The sequence below is a fragment of the Glandiceps talaboti genome, chromosome 3, assembly GCF_964340395.1.
Source record: "Glandiceps talaboti chromosome 3, keGlaTala1.1, whole genome shotgun sequence".
In the NCBI taxonomy this organism is placed as follows: domain Eukaryota; kingdom Metazoa; phylum Hemichordata; class Enteropneusta; family Spengelidae; genus Glandiceps; species Glandiceps talaboti.
In genome coordinates, this window is record NC_135551.1 from 29120091 (window position 1) to 29138643 (window position 18553).

Consider the following 18553-nt stretch of genomic DNA (forward strand, 5'->3'; position numbering starts at 1 on the left):
AAATAATAAGGATGTCAGGGAGGACAGGTTATTATACTAGTGGTTGCTTTACAATGTAATACTGTGTGGGATTGAAAGCTTTTCATTTCTCTACCAATTTTAACAACTCAATGTGGGTAGAGGTATATAATTATGATACAATCAGAATTGTTTTTCGCCTTTATTATGATAAATACACTGTAGACGCATGTATACAGGTGGGCATGTATAAATACATCATATCAATATAATGTGAATATACGGCTCAGTTTCTTTATTTACCTTGATTTCTCTTGTCATTATTGTCTTGTTATTGTCATTTGTTTGTTATTAATTGTTCCAAGAGTAATAACTCCTGGAACTACAAAATTGAAAACAATAAATTAAGGAAATACAGGTAAAGAAACCGAGCTGTTAATAATTCACAATATCAGATGTTAATTAGATTGACTTGTATATATATGCATAAGTAAGCACATACATATACATCATATATACATAGTGATACAATATAGTACACATACATACATACATACACACATACACATACATCATATAGACAGTGATAAAATATAGTATACATGCATACATACATACATACATACATACATACACACACATACATCATATACACAGTGATACAATATAGTACACATACATACACACACAAACTTGGTATACATACATTATAAAATACAGTTTATATACAGTACATGTGTATGTGTTTATGTGCATGCATACACACTTAGCATTTATATTAGCAATGTCATGAATGTAGACAGGCTAATAGTATGGCGATTGCCTGGAGGGTCAGTCAGTATTATTCCTACAAGTAGCAAGGTATGAATGTCAACATATGTTTTTAATAGTAGATGATGTACATAATAATTAGTCGTCAGTTGAAAACTAACATTTGACTTATTTGCACTTTTGTTCAAAATTACCATTAATTACTTTTAATAATCACATATTCCCCCCCCCCCCTTGCCAAAATGAACCAAATGAATGCATCAAATTAAATTAAATGTACAAATACTTTCTATCTTAAGGATGGAGGGTTTGGTGGAAAAACATTTTAAGTATTAAAATAGTTCCAGAAATATGATTATGAAAGATATTATGTAAACAAAATTATATGATAATTGATATTACATGTGATTGCCATAGAAGATTAACATCATGTAGTTCATACACACGTCATAGAAAATTAGTCTAAAGTACATAGAATATAGTATACTGGTAGGGAAAAGAAAGCAGTTCATGATAATCTTAGAAAAAGACGCCAAATCTATAATTTCAGAGATGCAAAAGAGCTACTGACCCCGACGTGATTTGAACACGCAACCTTCTGATCTGGAGTCAGACGCGCTGCCGTTGCGCCACGGAGTCATTGCTGGGTGAAGAGGTTGATTACTTAAATATAAAGTATAGAATGTGTATAATTTAGCCTTTCTTGGGTGCGTGATTTCTGTTCATTGATCGAAATTTTGGGATATATTTTTAGACATGTCAAATAAGAAAAACTAAATTTATTCATGCAATGCTGATAATGTAAATTCATATCGATAGCACGTATTACCACTAGAGGGCGTGAACTCGAGGAAATATATTTCGAACACACAATGTATCCGACATTTTGATTCACGTTGTGACGAGTATAAAGTTGGCGTCAGATTCAGATTCAGATTCAGCTAGCGTCATATTGAGCGTCAGATTCAGCGTCAGATAGCGTCAGATCCGAAGACACCCGACGGACTCAATGAAACCTGAAATAATACTGTTGAGACTACAGGGAAAGATTCCGCTTCACAGCCTATTGATGGAAGTTGGATTGTCTCTGCTTGCACAATTTTTATTTGGGAAAAATATGTGAAATAGAGTTGAAATACTTACAACCGAGACATTGATAGACGAGTATAAAGTTGGCGTCAGATTCAGATTCAGATTCAGCTAGCGTCATATTGAGCGTCAGATTCAGCGTCAGATAGCGTCAGATCCGAAGACACCCGACGGACTCAATCAAACCTGAAATAATACTGTTGAGACTACAGGGAAAGATTCCGCTTCACAGCCTTTTGATGGAAGTTGGAATGTCTCTGCTTGCACAATTTTTATTTGGGAAAAATATGTGAAATAGAGTTGAAATACTTACAACCGAGACATTGATAGCCCCAAGTTCAGTCACTGTATGTTCGTTGGTTGATACGTTTTGCCAATAATGTACATGGTGTCAGTAAAAGCTAAGTTTACGTATACTAATATGTTGTCATTTTTAAAAATTTGAATTTAAAATTTAAAAATTGTGCAAGCAGAGACATTCCATCTTCCATCAAAACGTTGTGAAGCAGAATCTTTCCCTGTAGTCTCAACGGTATTATTTCAGGTTTGATTGAGTTCGTCGGGTGTCTTCGGATCTGAGGCTATCTGACGCTGAATCTGACGCTCAATATGACGCTAGCTGAATCTGAATCTGAATCTGACGCCAACTTTATACTCGTCATTGATAGCCCCAAGTTCAGTCACTGTATGTTCGTTGGTTGATACGTTTTGCCAATAATGTACATGGTGTCAGTAAAAGCTAAGTTTACGTATACTAATATGTTGTCATTTTTAAAAATTTGAATTTAAAATTTAAAAATTGTGCAAGCAGAGACATTCCATCTTCCATCAAAAGGTTGTGAAGCAGAATCTTTCCCTGTAGTCTCAACGGTATTATTTCAGGTTTGATTGAGTCCGTCGGGTGTCTTCGGATCTGAGGCTATCTGACGCTGAATCTGACGCTCAATATGACGCTAGCTGAATCTGAATCTGAATCTGACGCCAACTTTATACTCGTCACGTTGTGTTGTCGTTGCCATTTCTACTGCTGTTGTATCACTGATATTACAATCTCAAAAATATGGAGACCCTATTAGAGCAGCAAAGGAGAAGTCACGAAGAAAGAGAGAGGCTTATGGATGCAATGACCAAAGAAACGTTGCACAAGAAAGGCTCGGTGAGTAGCTGGAGGAGCCGGTCAATCAATGACAATGTGTTGCTTCCATTCGAGTTCATTGTATCGTCAGCCGATGTGTGAATGTATTAGAATGGTGGTGACGTTTGAGATGTTTCCCTTGGACTTTTACACTGACCTATACGACTGGTACGCGGTGGTAGATGGATGATGGTTTGATGTGCAATGCATGAAGTCGATGTTGGTTCTAGGCAATCAGATTACAAAACTGGAGACTATAAGTTATAACTTGCAGATGTAGTTACTGTTTGGTAGCCAACCTCTCCCATGAGTCCCATGTCTCCTTGTAAACGAGCATATTACTATTTTGTCTTGTAATAGAGTATGGTTACAGACTGATAACTTGGGAGAAAGTGTCACTAATTATCAAGGTTTATCAGGGGTTCTGTTTGTGCGAGAGAAGATTAACACAGTTACTTTTTTTTTTTTAAATTATGACTACTAGTATTTATTTCATCACTTTCTTTACCCCATCAGGTACATCATATTTTAATAAATTTTATATTATTCTCCACCTTTAAACTCATAAAATACAGTTATTTTATTAATATCAAGTGTGTCCTATGGGAATATTGAATAAATCTAGAAATGTTTTTAACAATCCTTTAATAATTATTGTATGAGAAGTATAGCAATAATGATATCCAAATTAAATTCTAAAATTGAAACATGGTTGCCACTCTGCAGCATCCTAATACTGGAGTACCTGTGTTGTTTGATAGGGTCAAACTAAGCAACAGTCGTCATACAGATCCGGTTAATTATATTATATAATTAAACGGATCTATATAATTTATATATCAATATTATGTCGTTTAATTGACCAAAATGCAATACTACACATGTCCTACTCTGAAACTGTTTCAGTGTCTCTAAATAATTCTGTAACAATGATGCAGAAAAACTTCCATGTATTGACTGTACGTGTAATGTCTTATATCTGACTTATTTCATTCAAAAAATTAAAATGTTTTTCTTTTCTTGACAGGCACGAGACCAGATCAATTCAGATCACAGAGTGAGAATGTTATTGGATGTAAGTATTGTTTTGAGAACTACAATGTAAGGTCAGCCTGAAAGATCCAGGTGTTCCTTTCACTTATATAATGTACTCTCTCAGGACACGGAGTAGCGAGTGATTACTTAAGTGGACTGATGGCTGGACCTTTCAGACTAAACTTAGGCAAGATTGAAGACTAATGGACTAATTAGCTACTTGCAAAACAAAGTGAATGAAGTTATTTGAACTGAATTCGTAATGTCATAGTTTGAAAATAAAGCACCTATGTTACTATATTGACATCTGGGATTTCTTGGAGAATTGTCAATTTATATACAGTTTACAAATTTGAAATGACAGGAAGGATGACAATCGATGTCAAATGATGTAGTTGTGTAGTGATGACTAAATTGTCTTTTTTCATCAATTATCTCAGAGATCAATGGATGACGCTGCAACATTACGAGATTTATATGAAGACAAGGATGGGTAAGGAATATTTCTACTATTAGTATTTGGTATTATTTGTGGAGTCATGATAGCTGTGGTTAGAGTGACCAGCTTGGAATCTGTAGATTACAAGTTTGAGCCTTGTCACTGTTGTTTGTTGCTGAATGGCTGAAGTCCTTGGGCAAGATTTGAACCAGGTTACCTGACATGTGGTTGCTTAAAATGTAGATACCTTGGTGATAAATGAACCTGGTATAAATTTCAGAAATCAGACACATCTGTGAACAGATTTTGTAGCAATGCAATACACCTAATGCTAAATGTGATTTTACACACTTGAAGGTAATATGAAAAAACATCAACAGAAATTACATGAAAGTGTGGTAATGCACCTTTGTATTGCTATTGCAATGGACTACACACACATATACAGTCAGGTTTACTGGAGGTGTATTATTACGTCATCTGAAAACTGTTGGATACACGACACTGTGTTTTATTTGTTGTTGGGTCAGTAGAAAGACATGCTTTGCTTGCAAGAATGTACACTATTATTGTGACAGGGTCTCACCAATTTTTTTTTTTATCATCATTTTAGTCTCAGGAAAGAAGAAATCCAGGCTCTTTCAGGACCTAACGAGTTCCAGGAATTCTACAACAGACTGAAAGTTATCAAAGAATTTCACAGAAAACATCCAAATGAGGTAATGTGAATTATCAGTAAAGTATCAAACGAGGTTTTGTTTGATGGGGAGGTATAGGAATTGATCCCATCTGAGGATGTACAAAAAGTATCTTTGACTTTGTTCAAAGATGAAGTAGTGATACTGTTGTGGGTATTTTTATAACATTTACTTACATGGCTTTGTCAAATTTGACTGAATGATTGTCATGTTTGCTTTTTTAAATACACTGCTGTATTTGTACAATAGCTCAAAAAACTACAATACACAAGGACTTGGCTCAAATATCTACCCAATTTAATTATATGCGTCCTTGGGGTCAGTATTAATATATTTGACCTTGACCTACACCTTCAGGGGTCAAATGCCAAAATCAGATATTTTCTTGCACTCAAGAGACATACTGAGATTTACTATTGTTCCCATTCCTAGATAAGTATACCAATGTCGGTAGAGTTTGAAGAACTGTCCAAGGCACGTGACAATCCATCAGAAGAAATGAACACAATGGTAGAATTCACAGATGAAGAAGGCTATGGCAAATATCTAGACATGCATGAATGTTATTACAAGTGTATCAACCTGAAGGGAGTTGAGGTAAGATAGTATAATGATAATAACTAGTTGATTTCTACAGAGATTTAGGTGTAAAATATTGGTAATATAGTTATGTTCTATTGTTTTCAAGCAATTCAACAAGAATGTCTCTCTCTCTCTCTCTCTCTCTCTCTCTCTCTCTCTCTCTCTCTCTCTCTCTCTCTCTCTCTCTCTCTCTCTCTCTCTCTCTCTCTCTCTCTCTCTCTCTCTCTCTCTCTCTCTCTCTCTCTCTCTCTCTCTCTCTCTCTCTCTCTCTCTCTCTCTCTCTCTCTCTCTCTCTCTCTGTCATCCCATCAGATCTAATTGATTTGAGGAAAGTGATAGAAGTCTGTTTTGTTAATACAACTATTTACATTTGAACAAGCACAGTTAGCTTTCACTTGACTTCTTTCTGTCATTTATACAAACTAATTCTGAAAGTGATGTGAAAGTATTTTTCTGCCCACACTTAAAACGGTAAAGTAATATGTCGTTAAAATCCTGAACTGGAAGTATTCAGCGTTGATTTTATCTTATAATGTTTTCTTGGCTTATTTCAACAGAAAATTGATTACATCACATATCTTCAGACCTTTGATAGATTATTTGATATTCCAAAGGAACGTAAACTTAATGCAGATTACAGAAGGTAAGGATGTTTTTACATGCTGATAGAAAATAACATTAGTGTCATGACAGGGAAAATGTGGTTCCCTCCCCCGGTAATAACACGTCAATTTTGAGTGGTTTATTCCACCAGAAAGTGAGAAATAATATATATGATCACTGAAAGAAACATAAATAGTGTTGAAATTGTTGCCTTATTTGTTCCTGCTTACTGCAGCCACCATATTGCCAGCCCAATATCTGGATTTTTGATAAAATGAAATGTAACACATGACTTGTAACATACTCTTGAGAAAGTTTGAGTGTGTTCTCTTTAGTACCTTGGTTTGTGTGTGTTTATTCATAATTGTAACCAACCAAGAAATCATGTGTATTTCTAGTGTGAACACTCCGCTTTATGTTATACCTCAGAAGTAGTCGGAGGTTATACTTTAGTATAGTGAGAATCGTTGGTAATGGCCTATTTTAAATCGTCATGTTTTGAAATAAGTTGTAATATTCTGTTATTATCCAGGTATATTGAAATGTTGTTGGAGTATCTCCAGATTTATACCACCAAAATTAAACCACTGCTAGACTTGTCTGATGAAGTTGAAGCCATAGAAAAAGACTTCCAACCACAGTGGGAAGCAGGAACATTTCCTGGATGGCCTGTAAGTAGATGTTAATTTTTAGCCTTTTTCATTTCACTTAGTGTTTCTAGATAGCCTTTCCTTCTTCTACCGATGGTGGTGCTCATTTAGCAAGTAGTAGTTCTCATTAGCATGCCCAGATGCATGCACAGTTCTTCTTTTTCCTGTGTGCCATCTGCCATCTTGTCTATCATTTTACTTTCCTGAGCCAATCAGTAAAATAGTAGTTGGTAAACAAAAACAAAACCTGTAGTGTATGGAAAACCTAGTCACAGCTTGAGAAACTATACAAATCATGTAGTGTATGAAAACATTATTATTGCAGTTCCTCTGACTTTAAATTGAAATTATAACAAAGTCTGCTTTTCTTTGTTAATAGAAAGAAACAACCAGTGCCTTAACCCATGCTGGTGCTCATTTAGATCTTTCAGCTTTCTCATCACCAGAGGTAAGTGCTCACCCCTATTAATTTACGTAAAGTGGTATATCCCTATTGTTATCTGACTGATAGACATACACACTCAGGTTGGACTGGTATACCTGTATCAATAGAGCTTTGGCTTTCAGTCTTGTCTGTCCATCAGTCTTGAATCTTACCTTGAAATCTGTTTTCAAAATCCTGCTATTTCTAATGTATGAATGATATACTGGAAATTTGTGGTAAAGACTTATTTTCGCTAATTTCACCGGAAAACAAAAACACAAATATCAATACTGACTAAAATGCCTTCTTATACAAATACATAGTGTACCAGTCTGGTAATTAGAGAAAATTGTTTTTTGAGAACTTGCTGAAGACTGTAAAATCGCAAAGTTTTGTAGTAGTGAAAATATTGAGGTTTACAATATACATTGTGCCTTCTAATAACTTTAATTTCCTTTGACCATTATAGAGGTCATTTGCCATAGTCTCAAAAATACTGTGACCATTAAAAAAGTGTGATTCATGTATAGAATTGATTCCTTTGTTTACAGAGAACTGTAAACTGTAAACTCTGTGAACAATAGAATCTAGACCAATTGATTTGTTTATACTGACTTTTTACTCAATTCTACACCTTTATATTTCAGGAGTTGGCATCCCTTGGTTTGGACAGATTGAAATCAGCTTTGATGGCTTTGGGGTTGAAATGTGGAGGGTAGGTGTCACTCTCTTACTCTGTCTCAATGTTTAGAAATAGCTTTAATCTGTAAAAAAAAAAAAAAATGTCTGTTTTGAGTTCAAGTGAATATTCATATTAATTTATCCATCATATTGTTTTTCAGAACACTAGAGGAAAGAGCACAGAGATTGTTTTCAACAAAAGGCAAATCTTTGGATGAGTTGGATCCCAATATGTTTGCTAAAAGTAAACCAGGAAAAGCTGGTAGAAAGTAAGTTTATCAAGCTTTGTTTGTTTTATATACCCTGATGACAGTAGAATTATTTATTGGAAAGACAGAGAGAATACACGGAGAAAGTCTATTTTGGGCTAAATGATAACCAATTAGAAGACATTGTCTGATGATGTTAGATAAATTTTAATGCTCTAATGAATTCTAGGGAAATATACACATTGGGATGGTCTGATTTAGGTTGTTCCATCATTTCTTTAATAATGCCTGTTTGGCTGGCAACATCATGTTTGACCTGTTTCTGAATCTGAATCTGATACTGGTAGCTACAAAATCAGATTCACATGCAAGTAGGTGTGTGAATTGAAACATGAATCTGAATCTGAAGCTGGTAAATACAAAATCAGATTTACATACAAGTAGCAATGTGAAATGTGAGTCTGAATGTTGTGTCAGTTTCATTCTTTGTACGACATTATTATGTCAACTAATGATCAGCTGTTACAGCATTGCTCCATTTCTTGTTTATTTCTTCCAGCAAAGACAACACAGAGAAACAGAAGGATATTGCATTTCTAGAAGCACAGGTGTACAGATTGAGTGAACACGTAGGGGTAAGTGATAAGATAATCATTATCAAGAAACTTACTCCAAATATACATTACAGCAATGTGTTAAATTCAATTACAAGGGGATTAGCTAATACTTCCATACTTTGCATTGCCATAGAAAATTATCTTTGATAGGCACTCCCTTCTTAACTATCATGGGAAAACCTGGTTTCTTGTCCCTTTCACACTGACTGATACCTCACGTTTTACTGCTGTATAAATTGTAATTCATTGCATACTTGATTACACAGGAACAAAGACTTTCCACTGTAGAAAATATACAACGTAAACAAGCCAGAACTGATACAGAGAGAGAAGAAGAGGAGGAGGAGACATTTAGTGAGAGTGAAAGTGAGGAAGAAGAGGATGACGTCATATATAACCCTAAGAATCTACCGCTAGGTTGGGATGGTAAACCTATACCATACTGGTTATATAAACTACATGGTTTAAATATCAGTTATAGTTGTGAAATTTGTGGAAACCATACATTCAGGGGACCTAAAGCTTTCCAAAGGCATTTTGCTGTAAGTATTTGGCAGAGTTTGTTGGTTCTTTAGTTATTGATTGATGTAGTCACATGTATGAACTGCTACTAGGAAGTTGTAGGAAGGTATGGAACTGAAACTAAAGTACAGCTTGCCCTGGAGCAGGTGATCACTGCTTTCAGACTGTTGTGATATTGGCAATGAATTGACAAGGGGAAGTATAGTTTGAGTAAGTTATACATAAATTATGGTTTAATTTATGATAAATTGTGATGAGTTCATTACACACTAACCTCAGTGTGCTTACAAACACAAAAGTAAAAAGAGAAGTTCTCTACATTTACAATTTCAGTAAAAATAACTGAAATACCCTTGGAAAGGTAGAAAACCACATGAAAAATGAAAGAGTGAAAGAAAAAAATGGATTTAAAAGCCCATGATTCATTCCCAGGTTCACGCAATACTTCTATCCTATCACTGAAGCCATAGGATTATTCTTTGTTCTGGAATAAGTGTTTCTGTAACTGTTCCAAATAATTTTTCTCTTTGCAAATTGTAAACCAAATCTGAAATGGGCCTTTCAGATGGCAAATCAAAATAAGAACTTATTTCAAACATGTAAATTACTTGCAGGAAAAATTTGATATATATGTCTCATTATTTACCCATATGGTTATGTTAACTATTTGATATTAACAGGAATGGAGACATGCCCATGGTATGAGATGTCTTGGTATTCCAAACACTGCTCACTTTGCTAATGTCACTCTTATAGAAGATGCTGTAGCATGTAAGTAGTATATTAATAGTAAGATACTGTAAACCTAGATATTCTTACAACGAGAACATTTTACAATTTTACAGTCAGATTTTTCTCAAAGACTAATTTTTCAACTTTTTAAATCTGGTGCATTGTTTGTGTGCAAAGACTACTTATTTCCACATTTTTTTCAATGAAATAAGTGAAAATAAGTCCAGCAAAAATTTGGAGGTTTACAGTATATCACATAAAAATATGTTTTGTTTTGAACTATTTGTGATATCTATATTTTACTAATAGAGCCATTGTAATATCTGTTGACATATATCATTACTATGTATGATTTCATATCTATGGATTATGATAGGCTTTAGAATCATAAGAAATTTGATGATATCATTTATTTCATTATTTTGTCACTTATTGAGATTATACAAAAGAAGTTAACAACTACATGAATTCATTTAGTGACATGCCTATAGCAGTACTGTACTTATGTAATACTAAGTAGCAACATTGAATGATGGTATATCATGTAATATATACAACTGCTGACAACAGACCGTGGACGAATGGAACATGTTACAAACAGGGAAGTAAACAACTGAATTGGATTAATAACACTTGGCATATTATGTTGGAAGTACAGAGACTTGTATTACATTTCATCATTTGATAAAAACAGTTTTATGGCCATTTTACATAATAGTTTACATTCACAAACAAATTTCCAGTTCCCCTGGCATTTCATGTACACATAAAGAGGCCATAAACCTGTTCTTATCAAACAATGAAATGTAATACAAGTCTAAGTCTCTGTACTTCCAACATGCTATGCTGAGTGTTAATAATCCAATTCACTTGTTTATTTTCCCTGTTTGTTCACAGTCTGTTGTCAGCAGTTGTAAAATTACAACAGGGGGTGCCATCGAAGGCAATTTCAATATGAATATGTATTATCATAATGTAAATTTTTAGTATGATAACAGTAGTTGAACTAGACTCTTAAGATACTTGTGCTTCTCCATCCTCGATCAACTCTATGGCCTTGCTCTACAAATGAGTTGGCCAATGTGTGAGGGCGCCCTGTCGTGGCATAATGATATCTTAGAGACTACCGGTACCTGGTACTTGATTTAAAATAAGAGCATTCCTGTTTTGTTACAGTGTGGCAAAAGTTAAAGAACAATAAACAAACAGAAAGATGGCAGCCAGACACAGAGGTAAGAAATATCAAGTTAGTTTATTTGTAACAACTTAGTCAAAGAAGGTTTGATTTGGTAGCATCCAAAACTTGATGGCCTCTAAAACCATACTATGTTATGCTAGTAAACATTGATGTTGGTACAAACCTAATATAAAATGTGTTCATCAGTCAGGTGAACATTTCTACCATACCAATTCTTTTATTTGAGTAACAACTCTGTTATTGTGAACACTATGTTATAACCTATGCCCTTTTCGTCTCCCAAAATGATGCTTTTCATAAAGTGTATGCTTGTCTGACAAAGCTTCTGTCTCCAGGTTAGTTATCATAGAAATCTGACAGTGTAGCTACATGTAAAATGTGTGTATATAAATCACTCCTATATATACATACACTCTCCTGTCATAAAGTTTATACTTTGCTTCACATCTCAATAATACTTTAATGTATCTATTATTTGCAGGAAGAATTTGAAGATTCTAGTGGTAACGTTGTCAACAAGAAAACATTTGATGACTTGAAGAGACAGGGACTTTTGTAAAGTGTTTATGTCTTATTATTGCAAACCAAGTTGTTGATGTTCAAGTTTAAACTTTATTCAGTCTGTCACAACAGTGTGTCTACATCATCTGCTCTTGAGTACTTAGTCAGAGAATGTGTCTACATCATCAGCTCTTGAGTACTTAGTCAGAGAATGTGTCTACATCATCAGCTCTTGAGTACTTAGAGAATGTATCTACACCATCAGCTCTTGAGTACTTAGAGAATGTAGCTACGTCATCAGTTTTTGTGTTCTATGTCACAACAACATATGTCTATGTCATCAAATCTGCAGAGCAACATTTTAGAATGTTTATATTTCTTTCATTTTCAGCATATTTAAAAAAAAAAAGCTTACAGATATGTTTCTCAATCCCCAGTGTTTCCTTCATTGAGTAAGGGTTGTCACATGTAATAATTACTACTTTTGTTTTACATTTAATTCTCTCCTGATAAAGGAAGTAAATTTTGATATTATGTTAGCATTTTTCATGACATGTAATTCTTTGTGTGATAATACATGTTTATTAGTATTTGTAGATGTCAATTAGTATCTCTCTTAATACAGATTCTTTAACCAGATCGTACACACTTTGGACATTTTTCTTCCAAGTTACTGTGGGATGATTGACTATTGCTGTGAATTAGTGTATTTTAACATGAACAATTTTATATGAACCATCTCCCTTTTCAAATGTAAAATCAAACAAGGTCAGATTTGACCAGCCCCATCTTTGAATATTCATGAATTTAGTCAGCTGGCATTTGATAATTAAACTGTGTTTACAAGTGTTCCACACACTTCAGCCATTCCATGGTAGTCCCTGGAAGGAAGAGTAACTAATAAATGTTATGTAACAGTAATGCAGTAACTTGGTCACCTGGTTTTAGGTTTTGGACCAATCAGGTTTGAAGGGGTTGTACAATAAGTTGGTCACCTGGTTTTAGGCTTTGGACCAATCAGGTTTGAAGGGGGTTGTACAAATAACGGAGACCAGTTGAACAAATCAGGTACAAAAAAGGATCATTTCTGAAGAGATCTGAGGAATTTATGATAAAAAATGTTTTACTTTATCATCTTGACCATGTTGAAAGGAAAGTTAGAATGAAAACTCCACTATACATGTATATGGAGGTAACTATTTCACTGTTTGAGAAATATATGTAAAATATACACTGCCACTCCAAAGCCTCCCTTATACAATTTCTTTGTCAAGTTTTAGTTTTGCCCCAAAGAAATACTTGCTTTATTGAGTAATTGATATGTTTTGATAATGTCGTGATGAAAATAGTTATTAAAGTGTCTGTATTATTCTACAGAGAGAAATAAAATACTCCAAACCTTAACATATAAATGTGTGTTTGTCTTAAACTTTTGTATAGAATGTTTCTCCCCTAATAGTCATTTTCAAGCAAGATGAGTGATTTCAGGATTAAACCTGTTGTGATATGTTAGCTAACCTGTCCCTAGCATGGATCTGCTACACTATGCTACAAACTGTCATAGTAGAGCAGAGCTAATGTAGTTGTAGATCCAGCACTGTGGAGAGTCCATGAGTCCAGCTTACAGTTTTTGTACTGAACACTCCCATCATGCACCACCACCACCACCACCACCACCTGGTTATTGTACAGTCAAGGAAGGGTGATGATTGGGTGGGTGGAAAAGAGTACTTTGTTGACTGATAAAGTAACCAAACCTGAGTAATGAATGACTACACACTACTAATCATATTGTCAAACTTCTAAATGTACTGTATTAATTATAAAAATAGTACAAAATGCGGTCTGTATGGTTACTAACTTTGATAATACCATTCTGTGTTGCTATATTGGTTGAGGGCTTCTATGCTATATTTCTCTGGCCAGATCATATAAAAACATAACTCTACTGGTGATAAGATGGTGACAACAGAAGTATGTATATGGGCAAAAATTATTGCTTAATGCAGAAATTCAGGACCTTTAATATAATTTTTTGTTATATTATTTCTGTCTCAGCTGACTTTGTAATTGCTAAGATGTTATCCATACTGTTGAAAGTATGATTATGAAGGTATCACAAACATGAACTGGTACACAGACATTGTACTTACTTATATGGTAACTTTTTCCAAGTGATCACCCTACCCATTGTTTCTATGATTTTACAATGAGAAATAACAATTTCAATCTAAAATATACAACAGCAATAACCACAATAGCAATGTGTGTATCGGTAATAGCAGAGTGACTCCTGCAACTGTTACCAAAACTTTTCAAAAGTATTACTATGTGAATCAATGCTAAAGTGATTTGTAGCCCCAAGGGAAGATATCAACAGGAAAAAGAAAATGAATTGTACTGCAAGTCATGTTGGTGATTCATGCAACTTGCACCTGTATTCATATCAAGCATTTATATATCGAACGCCTGTTGCTGTCACATCGCCCTCTAGTGATTGCCATTGGAAATGTTTCAAGATGTCTGCCAACATGGACACTAAGTCAACTCGAGCTCCTCCCCATTTTTTGTTGATTTAGCTTACAAGGGAGGTGAGACTATATACAAAGACGATCGGACGATTGGACTGGTATTTATCAACGTACACGACAATAGAAGTGTGTGTGTACTGTCGGAGTATCACAGAAATTTCACTTTGGACCAACATAATCAGCTGTTTCCGATGTGGGATGGTCCGAGAACATACGTGTATATCAGTAACAACATACTTGCCGGGTTGTAACATCATCGCACACTGAGACTCACTGTCTGCTTTGCTGTGATTTCCCAGAAATAATCTAATTGATCTGTGTTTTTCCGTTGAAATCAGAAAACGTGTAACAGGAGACAGCCGGAAAAATGGATGCGTCTTCGGCCGTCCAGGAAAACTTGAATCCCGGCGAAAGATGTGTAGTTATATCCTTTTAAATACTCTTTATTCCCCATTCCAATATTTATAATTGTTCTATCAAGGAATATGTCCATAAATTTTTTGTATATTGTATTATTGATAATAATAGTTTATCATATATTGTGGGTTTACCATTTTCACAATAGCCAAAGTAATTACCTTCCTGTGGTACTATTATTGTATATTTCATCCTTCCAGTTCGACAACATCATGAAAATAATTAATTGAAGGAATATAAAACTAAAATACCTGCTCTCTGACAATCCCCCCTTCTTTTCCTCCCCATTTTCAAATGAGCCATTCTGAACTAACACCTAACTAGACATTACATTACATTAAACTCGTAGTACAATATCATATAATAATTGTTGAGATTTGTGTAAATTAAGGTCTTTCCATATATTTCTTATAATAAACATAAGCCTTCATCAATATTTGATTATTTCAGAAATAAATCATAAGCAAATAATAACGTAATGATAATTTTAATGATATTAGAAAATCAACACCATGATAACCGTTTATTGTAAAACACTACAGTTCAAAAGTGGTGCTCTAAATTTTAACCACGTCATTGTTTTGGTATCAATTTTCGTTGAACTGGGTTTTTTCATGGTTTATTTGTAGACCAATCAATACATTATGTATGCTCAGTTTGCTGATAGTTATGGACAATACTTTGATTCATAGGATTTGGTACACAGCATCAAAAGTGGAAAAAATCTGTTATGGTGTATAGCAAATAGTATACACATAAAACAGATACAGTAGTACCAGTAACATAGAAGCTCACTCATTGTATAGACCATAATTAGTTTGTTGAACACATATGGTTCTACACATGTCATGGTTTCCAGGTGAACTAAAATATGTCATCACAAGATATTGACAAGTTTGGCCAGAATGTATAAATGCATGTAAGTTTGATTAGGAATTATCATATTTTATTGCCATTTATGTTCATTGGGAGTAATGAGAAATAGTTGGCTTTGCTCTGTGCATAACAAAAACACAAATGTATGGATGATTGGAGTAACCTGACCATGTACTGCCTTGCCATACCAACCCTACCCTAGTCTAGTTCTTCTACAGTATCGTTATGATTTACACCCCATGGTTTAGTTAGAGACCATGCTGGTATCCAGAATATACTAACTCAGAATATTATATGTCAGCCTCCTGACTATGCATCATTTCATGGATCTGGAACTAAATCCATGATTATTTGTGTTACATGATATAAGTTTTTGATGAATATTTGCCAACTAATAGATGAATGATATGAAGGTGTGATCATTTCTGTATCATCACTTCAAAATCATGATGGCCAAATCATTATTTATAGGCCACTAAAACTTAACAGTATTGTGAAATCAAAGTGCAATGTCAGTACCATATGTAGGTCAATCATTTACCTGAGGACCCCAGATGTCACAATGGGGTCACAAACAAAATTATAATACACGTTTTTGGAAGTTCATATAAGTTGTTGTTTTTATTTCTCCCTCTATTACCAAACCTTAGCACAAACATCGAATGTGTAAAAAGACAAGTTTAGAAGACATACACACAAAAAAGAGAATGGTCTTTCCTACCACTCCAGTTTTGAAAACTATAAATATTGGAACTGCTTGTGACACCTGCTTATCATAATGAGCATGTACTATCAATAACCATGCATAAAACAGTGTTAGTATTGCCATGCAGTGATTCACATCAACAAATCTACATGTACATATACTTCATATAGCTACCATAACACTGTTAAGTTGAGATAAATAGTATTTTTAAAGAGTGTCAAGTGAAGTGGGTCATGAAAGTACTCCGCAGATTAGGAAGGAAGGCATCTTTGTTGTGTAAATAGTGTTTTATTTGAGACCTTTTATGCAAATTGACAACAATACCATTGACAACAAAGACTTGAAGATCGTGTAAACTATTCACCCTACATGTACTATTGTAGGGTCTGTATGTAGACTATGAAAAATAATCCCTATACTGTAAACCTGGACATTTCCGCTGAAGTAAACTTAGTAAAAGTTCACTTATTTTGCTGGAAAACAAAAACACCAAAATAAGTAGCGACTAAAATGCCTTCTTGTACATGAACACAATGTACCAGTCTGGCAATTAGTAAAAATTAGTCTTTGAGAACTTGCTGAAGACTGTAAAATTGCAACACTTTGTAGTGAAAATATCTAGGTTTACAATATCTGATAGTCATGGTACAAGTAAATAGTCATAGACAGTAAAACCTATAAAACCTGACAATTCCAAGATATTTTGTATAACTATGTCTATTTTCCTAAAACAAGACTATGATCTCCACTTTCTCAAGTGTGTGTACAGACACAGTTTTTCATCATTAATGACTTATTCCTAGTAACTCAGAAATAGATCAATTACCAAGACCTGCCTTGTCTGTGAACAGTCTGCACTTTCTCTTACTGTGGTCAAGAACTTGGCACATGTATCAACATTTTTAGTTAAATCAGTCTCCAGGGTGTACTTACCTGTTGACAGTATTATTGATTTGACTTTGTTATAATTGATACTGATAGTGTCTTCTATTCATAGTTTTAATAGGATTACTTTACACTCTATATTTATAGGTCTGTTTGATATCACCTCATTTAACACGTACAGTATCACTTTCTCCATAGAATGGAAATTGGATTGACAATTCATGGTAATTCTGAGACCCTATGAATAGTCAGAGTGAAAAGGAAAGTGCATAGACATTAAATTGGTCATTTTTTTTAATTTCAAAGTATATCTGAATAAATAATGTAACTTAAAACTATTGTGACATTTTTCTTTCAACATTGTTTTGGTAAGACGAAAGGTGGTAAAATTCACATGATAGATTCTTGTTACCATAGGTTTTTGTTTTCCTAGTGCATCCCCCCACCCCACCCCACCCCCACCCCCACCCCTAGTAGAACCTGACAGCAGAAATTAAATTGCAGATCAATCTTAATGTTCGTTGTCTTTGCCATTGTAACCAAAATGATAGAATCTGTACTGTTGCCAACTATATTCAGTGTACAGTCTTCAGACCCGTACTTGTCTGTGGTAACAGAAGTAAACATGATAAAATGTGCAGTGACAGTGTAAAATAAACCATTCCATTGATTACTGTTTTTACATTGTAGTGACTAGAGATAGTGACCACAAGACAATGAACTTGATATAGGCTTTAAAGTGTTATAGTTTGACAACAATCAACATGACATAATTCTGTATCTAGTTCATGTTACCATGACTACTAACCTGTACTTTTGTTGGCAGCAGTAAAAGATCAAATCTACCTAAGTTCACCAACCATTGTAATGTTGTTCCATTCTATAGTTATGGAGGGATGTACTGGAAACTGTCAATTTTAGCAGATCATCCCCTCTCTGTCTGGATGTACCAAGCAAATAGAATTTTCTTTGTTTTATCTGTTTAATCATGTTAATTTTCTTATTCTTTACAGCTAAAAAGAAGTTTATAAAGATATTACTGCATTTTGCAATATACATGTATTACCCTATGAGGTTACCTGATTATTGAACAACCCCCAACCCCCCCCCCCCCCCCCCCCAACCCCAGCTGTTGCAAATGGAAATATTGTGGAGTGCATGGTGTGTACATGTCTGGGTATAAAATGAAGGTAGTTGACCTTAAAACACAGGGTGTATACTAGGAGTAAGTCACTGTATCTAAGTGAAACTGATAGTGGCAAGCTTTCATATCAGCATAGCATTCTAGTTCTAT

General features: G+C 34.5%; 2 protein-coding genes and 1 non-coding gene across 3 annotated transcripts in view; 2 read left to right on the top strand and 1 right to left on the bottom strand.

The window, feature by feature from the left end:
- Positions 1–1296: 1296 nt before the first annotated feature.
- Positions 1297–1368, bottom strand: Trnaw-cca (transfer RNA tryptophan (anticodon CCA)). The gene has a single exon. It is a non-coding gene; the product is annotated as a tRNA-Trp (tRNA).
- A 1406-nt stretch (positions 1369–2774) lies between these two features.
- Positions 2775–13236, top strand: LOC144453973 (splicing factor 3A subunit 3-like). Its single transcript, XM_078145347.1, has 15 exons — positions 2775–2974; positions 3981–4028; positions 4429–4481; positions 5041–5146; positions 5558–5722; positions 6265–6350; positions 6843–6981; positions 7340–7408; positions 8032–8099; positions 8227–8334; positions 8834–8909; positions 9158–9433; positions 10094–10184; positions 11322–11377; positions 11825–13236. The coding sequence occupies exons 1-15, from the start codon at positions 2879–2881 to the stop codon at positions 11900–11902; spliced, it is 1515 nt and encodes a 504-aa protein (XP_078001473.1). The 5' UTR covers positions 2775–2878; the 3' UTR covers positions 11903–13236.
- A 1139-nt stretch (positions 13237–14375) lies between these two features.
- Positions 14376–18553, top strand: part of LOC144432496 (inositol polyphosphate 5-phosphatase OCRL-like) — a 37165-nt gene continuing 32987 nt past the window's right edge. The window contains exon 1 of the mRNA XM_078120714.1: positions 14376–14799. Within this exon, the coding sequence (XP_077976840.1) occupies positions 14743–14799 (57 nt within the window). The 5' untranslated portion in view covers positions 14376–14742. The remainder of the gene's footprint in view (positions 14800–18553) is intronic.

What these genes read in the sequence shown, in the direction of transcription:
- LOC144453973 (XM_078145347.1), top strand. Translation starts at nt 2,879, where the DNA reads ATGGAGACCCTATTAGAGCAGCAAAGGAGAAGTCACGAAGAAAGAGAG. An exon ending in CTTAATGCAGATTACAGAAG is followed by an intron (nt 6,351 to 6,842) that starts GTAAGGATGTTT and finishes GTTATTATCCAG; the next exon opens with GTATATTGAAATGTTGTTGG. An exon ending in GATTGAGTGAACACGTAGGG is followed by an intron (nt 8,910 to 9,157) that starts GTAAGTGATAAG and finishes TTGATTACACAG; the next exon opens with GAACAAAGACTTTCCACTGT.